This window comes from Hyalella azteca, unplaced genomic scaffold (genome assembly GCF_000764305.2).
Source record: "Hyalella azteca isolate HAZT.00-mixed unplaced genomic scaffold, Hazt_2.0.2 contig13331, whole genome shotgun sequence".
In the NCBI taxonomy this organism is placed as follows: Eukaryota; Metazoa; Arthropoda; class Malacostraca; order Amphipoda; family Hyalellidae; genus Hyalella; species Hyalella azteca.
Genome location: NW_025943257.1, coordinates 266,604 through 272,844, shown reverse-complemented (window position 1 = coordinate 272,844; position 6,241 = coordinate 266,604). Strand labels below are relative to the sequence as shown.

Sequence of the window (6,241 nt, the reverse complement as noted above, 5' to 3'; positions counted from 1 at the left end):
TTTATGGAGAAAAACCCCGCATATATGGTCTGATCACGAAGTTTTATCTTATAACTCGAATACAACCACTCGCAAATGCATAGGTAGGTAGTTTCCGATGCATAGGTTTCCGATGTTCCGACACAAGCTCCTCTGTTGGTCTGGAGTTTTAGTACAGAAAATAATTTGAACCGCTGAAGACCTGATCAGTCTTTATCGAAATCACGGTTTAAACTCAGGTTCATCCTCAAAAACTTAAAGACCAATATATTTTATCATTGGTTGTGTTAGAAGGTTACATGAATTTTACGAAGTGGACACAACCATACCAGTTACACAAATTGATTACGGTCATAGCATAGCAGACTTAAACCGCGCGCATAATGGCCTTTTCTGTGCATCAATGAACAATGCATAAATTCAAGGATCAGACATTCTTTCCAGTAATGGTTTTTGATTTTCATATTTTAAATACATTTAAAATTCAGACCGCAAGCCGTTAGAAAGTTTAATATTGAACATACGCAATTTACAAACAAGACTTACTTATATCACGTTTAGGTTTTCGTAAACTTCTTGACGCCATGCTTTGGCGTATTCTTCAGCCAAAAAATGGCTTCGTTCTCCGCCTCATCATCGCTGAGCAGCGGCATTTTCACGTTGCACATTTTCTTCTTCGACCTCGGCTCGCTAATTTGCCCGGACATCGCCTCCAAGCTCGGCCACAGAAGCACGACCTTCGCCGCTCTCGTCACGGCCTTCTTCTCCTTCGTCCTGCTGGCGCTCTGTGACGGCCTGGAAGTCATTTTCGTTTCGTATGGCGTAGTACTTGGTGAGACTTAAAATTTTCCTTTCAAATTTTCTGTAGATTCTAAAATGTTTAGCTTCTCAATTCATTTCATCACCCATGCACACATAGGTTCATATATGATAGCGTATATTGTAAGATCAATCATTATATCCTGAAGAACTCTTCAATACCGGTCAGATATGTGGAATAGTTCCACATCCGACTGACGTCTCAGTTCTCTACCACCTAAAAAGCCACGTCTTTCTTCGGCTCCCCTACAGCGCTGAGCGGAGGCATCCTGTTCAATGTTACATTGCTGATGGTGCCGATGTACTTTGAAAAGCACCGAAGACCCGCGCTTTCGTGCATCTCAGTTGGCATGGGGGCCTCGGGCGTGATCTCCCCGCACCTCGTGCGATACCTCATAGACTTTTACGGCTACTCGGGAGGCTTGCTGCTCTACGGCGCCTGCTTCCTGCAGGGCTGCGTGCTCGTCGTCCTAGTGAGGCCAGCACCAAAGCCTATCGTAGAAGTCCCTGAAGACGCTGAGTACGAAGATCTGAGTCTTGTTGATGACGTTGCAAGTGCTAAGAATTGCTTTTCATTTATTTGTCATTTTTGTGCTAATTTCAATTTTAAATTGGAACTCTGGTTGAAAGAAAAATGTATGACCATGAGAAACGAAAGAGTGTTATTAATGTCAATAACACGCGGATTCTTTCATACAAGCTACTTTAATTTTTATGTCTTTCTACCGTTCACGCTCGAAAATGAAGGATACTCGCCCCAGTTTTCAGCTCAATGCATATCGAACAGTTCTATTATGAGCACATTGGTTCGAATCGTGGTCACCCTGACAGTGAACCATCAACGCTTTCCGAGAAAAACTGCGCTGTGTGCCGCTTCTGTGATCGCGGGTATCTTGGACCTGGGTAAGTGATCCGATATGAATTGGGTACATCCCATAGTTTGATAATTAAGTTATCAATTTTAATTAAGTTATCAAATAAAGTTATAAATTTTACGTTCTGTAAAATTGATTGAATATCATTGGGGCGGTAATGTGAGCACCGTGAAAAAAGCGCAAATGCACGGCTCCGCGTTCTGCCGTTTCTAACTTTTTGCAGTGCAAGTTTCAGCTGTATAAATGCCTTTTAATCTGAATTATTACAACGAAAAGACTGAAATTATATGGAGTCAGCGAAAGAGAACGCGAATTTAGAGTGCAAACACGTAGAAAAAACGTTCTCACTGATTTCTTGCCAAGTGTTAACAAATTTCAGCTGAATATTAATAAGGCCAGCCAGTAAATTTGTTCATTGAAGTCAAGAAATTAAAAACTGCATATTATACCGAAAAACTGTTTGATGAATCACTGAACATAGCAGCAAAAGTTTGTTCAAGATAAGTCTCCGGTAACTGCATTCCTTAGCTGTAAGTATCACTCTTTCAAGCATTTGGCACCGATATGTAATCCACGGAGCTTATTTTTTCATTTACAATGCTTTCAACATCCAATTTATCAGCTTGCTAGACACAGTGGGTGCAAAATCTTTCCGACACAAAGGAAAAACTTCATTTTTTAATTAAAGCTTATTCAATAAAATAACAAACAAACACTATTCTAATGTAAACTTGCATGGGAAATACAAATATATCAAAACAACAATATCAGTAAATGTTGATTGATAATTGCAATTTTGCATAAGTTAAGGTTCGAAAAGTATCTAAAACATAGTGAACAAATCTACTCAATGCTTCGTCATGTGACCTTTAGCTGTTGAAACTGCTTTTAACCAATTGGAATACTTGTTCACAAGATTGACACACATGCTAATAGGAATTTTAATTCACTCTTCCTTGCATATTTCTTTCAATTGGATAAGATTTCTTGGATATTTCTCCTGTATCCATAGTTTCAATTCCCGCCACAGATATTAAATCGGATTGAGGTCAGGTGATTGGCTTGGCCATTCCAATAACTCAATGTCCCTCTTCTCAGACCACGTAAGAGTTGCCCTAGCCGTGTGCTTAGGGTCATTGTCTTATTGGAATATCCAATCTCGAGAAATGTTCAATTTTTCGGCTGACTTCACGAGACATCTCTCAAGAATGCCATAATACATTTCGGAGTTCATTCATCCTTTCATGATTTCCATTCCCCAGGGCCTGCAAAAGAGAAACAACCCCAAAACATTAGGCTGCCACCTCCAAACTTCACTGTTGGGACGGTATTCTTCGGGTGAAACGCAGAGTTCTTCAGTCTCCAAACACGGCTGACACAGTTCCGACCAAATAAATCAATAATCTCATCTGACCATAATATTTTATCCCAAAAGCTTGAAGGTTTACTCACGTTTTCTTTAGCAAAGTTCCTGCGGTTCTTTACGTGAATTTCTTTCAAGAGAGGTGTTTTTCTTGGTGACCGAGAATGGAATCCTTTCTCTCGAAGAACTGTCCTAATTGTATACATGCAAACAATAGTCCCACTTGATTGCAAGTTTTTTTGCAGTTCAGAGCAAGTCAGTCGAGGATTATTCTGTAATTTTCAAACTAAACTTCTAGCTGTACGGTCAGAAATTTTTGTAGGACGTCCTAAACGAGGCAGACTAGTCGAAAGATGGAATTAATGAATTCCACCTCCTTACAGTATCACCAACTGTCGCAATCGGGATATTTAGCACAGATAAAATTTTTCAATATCCCAAAACATCTTTGTGCAGCAGAACAATTGATTTTCTAGTTGATTGAGACAATTCTGCAGTTTTAGGTATTGTTGAAGAGCTCAAAATTAAGATCACCTTCTAATGACTATGCCAGGTAATGAATGACTGCAGTTGAAAGATGTCAATAACGTTCTTTTGAATTCTAGAATATTCCAACGTTTTCTGATTCTAGAATATTTCCCCGAACATAATGGATGAGAAGTTATTGGCGAATCAAATTCGTTTTTTACGATGTGTTGGATACTTTTTGAACCTTGACAAAATACCAATTATCAATTCAACATATAATGATATTGTTAATTTGATATGATATTTATATTTCCCATGTAAATTACATTAGCATAATGTTTGTTTGCGTTATTTTGTTGACTAAGCTTTATTAAGTTTAATTAAATAAAGTTTTTCATTTGTGTCGGATACTTTTTGAACCCGCTGTACGTAAAGACTAGAAAATCATTCATATACAGAAACTATGTGACCTAAACTCCAGAAACCCCCTCCACTCCCTCTGCTCCCGCCTCAATCACTTCTGTCCGAAATCGTACCCCGCCACCTTCCCCATCTTTTCTCTCATTCTATTCCCTGACCGCAACCTGGAGAAGGAGGGAGAAGGGATAGTCCTACCCCTCTCTCAACCCACTCTAACAGGATATTTAAATGCTCTTAAATATAAATAAATTAGGCCTGGTAAGGCACGCGCCTGTAGGATGTACCTCCAGAGCACGTGCAATTGGGGGGATAAATCAGTGAATTTTAGGTTTTTCACCTTCAGTTTTGTCACAAATTTTCGGCAGCTGGAAGCAAAAACCAATGTGGATGCAAAAATGGGGTAAACTGCCGAAACTATCACCTATTCCTATATTGGAGTATTATAAAAAGTGTAAATTGCAAAACTCAAAATTATCGGTTGCTGACATTAACATTACACGTAATCATTGCGTTGCTTGAGAAGGTCGTTGCTAGAAGGTTAGTGCAGGACATGGAGGAAGCTGTAACATACTTTAGAAAAACAAATTTTCCAGCGCATTCATTCAAGGCGGCCTCAATTAACATGACATGATATAAGAAGATTTCATCAATAATATAAGGCATTTATCTACCTTTGAACGTAGCTGATGATATTTTATACTTTGATCCCGGCAGGATTCAGTTTCTCTCTTGTGGATGAGTCAGCGTTGACAGGCCTGTGCGTCCTACACGGTTTAGGTATCGGTCTGTTCTTCAGTGTTTTCTATGCCAGCCTCATCGACATCGTTGGCCTTCCGCTTTATCCTGCCAGTCTTGCCGTCAATGCAATTTTCCTGGGCATTACCGACACTCTAATATCTCCAATTTTAGGTAAGTGTGCACTGCTACTGGAACGTAATTGTTCTACGCTATATTTTCTTCTAAGATATTCGAAATCTTGTGGTCCATTATAGATATTTTAATGTGTAAATATTCCATATATTGCTCCTTCTCATTTTTCCCAGTTGATATTTTGTATAAAAGATTAAGTAACTATTAATCTCATTTTAGCTACTATAAATACTGAAATAAATGGCTCCATAAATCGGAGAACTTTCTCTTATATTATTCATTATGTCTGCTAAAGAACTGATTTCCTGATAACTTTCCATCTTTGGCAGGGAAGCAATGTTCATTTCTATGAATAAAAAAATATAACTCAGTACTCACTGCAGTGAGTGACAGAGAGCACATTTTCTCGTCGACGAAAACTTGAGGTCACGGACGGACGGACAGACGGACGGACAGACAGACGGACATGGCGAGCACAATAGTGCATTTTTTCCATAAATGAGAAAATGCGCTAAAAAGATAAAATCCTCTTTGTCCCTGCTTAATTTTACGCCAGTCTCTGCTTAATTTACAGGTGTGATCCGAGACTTCAGCGGCTCTTACTCAGCGGTTCTGGGCACCTGCGCTGCGCTGAAAATGTGCTCCGCAATTTCACTCGTCATCCTCTTCATCAGGATGAAAGCCCGACAAAATTGAGTCGAAAATAGGATGCGTATTGAAACGTGCTTACTAAATAAATAACGATGGCGTTTGAACGCGAAACGCTCCAAGTAAAGTGGTTAAAATAATTATGTTCCTGTATATGGATTTAAGAGAATGGTTGAACTCGTCTTTCGTTTAAATATTTTTAATGCCTTCGTGGACAAGGTAAAAGTTAAGACTAGATTACTAATTTATTTGCTTCATAATTTTGTATTATCTTTGTAGCTGTATTTGAATTTCTATGCTCGATCTTCTCTGTGCGTTTTAAAAGCCTTTGTATGAACTTTATATACATGCAAATAAATACGCACTTTATATACATGTAAATAAATGCGAACAAATTCTCCAATGGACATTGATTATTATTCATCCATGCGCTCACACACTAAATTTGCGATACAGTTCTCACATACTGAGCGTCTCATAATATTAATAGATCTTTTCAATCTCTACAGGCTTGAAGAATATCAGCTTCAATGAAGCACACACATTTCCTCCTATAGTCGTTATTTAACAACTGAAAAAATACTAATTTAATTTGTGAACGTGCTCTGCATTCTGAATCATCCTGTTCATATAAACCTCTATCTTAGACGGAAGTGATTGGAATGCAGTTTTAAACACATTATAGCAAGTAGCACGTTGCAAAAAAAGATTTTTTTCTGCGTTTACATAACGTTGGGAAAAGGAGCGCAGTTGGCCAGAAATAAATCTTAGCAAAGGAAATAGTGTCTATGAGTGTTTT

General features: G+C 38.6%; 1 protein-coding gene across 1 annotated transcript; it reads left to right on the top strand.

Moving 5' to 3' along the window:
• The first annotated feature begins 451 nt into the window (after positions 1 to 451).
• Positions 452 to 5,666, top strand: LOC108681683 (monocarboxylate transporter 3-like). The gene is made up of 5 exons (XM_047883607.1): positions 452 to 811; positions 1,051 to 1,353; positions 1,429 to 1,701; positions 4,639 to 4,833; positions 5,369 to 5,666. The coding sequence occupies exons 1-5, from the start codon at positions 592 to 594 to the stop codon at positions 5,488 to 5,490; spliced, it is 1,113 nt and encodes a 370-aa protein (XP_047739563.1). The 5' UTR covers positions 452 to 591; the 3' UTR covers positions 5,491 to 5,666.
• Positions 5,667 to 6,241: the final 575 nt, after the last annotated feature.

Coding starts and splice junctions, on each gene's coding strand:
- LOC108681683 (XM_047883607.1), top strand. CDS start 592: ATGGCTTCGTTCTCCGCCTCATCATCGCTGAGCAGCGGCATTTTCACG. Junction 1,354..1,428: donor TCTTGTTGATGACGTTGCAA/GTGCTAAGAATT, acceptor TCTGGTTGAAAG/AAAAATGTATGACCATGAGA. Junction 4,834..5,368: donor TCTAATATCTCCAATTTTAG/GTAAGTGTGCAC, acceptor CTTAATTTACAG/GTGTGATCCGAGACTTCAGC.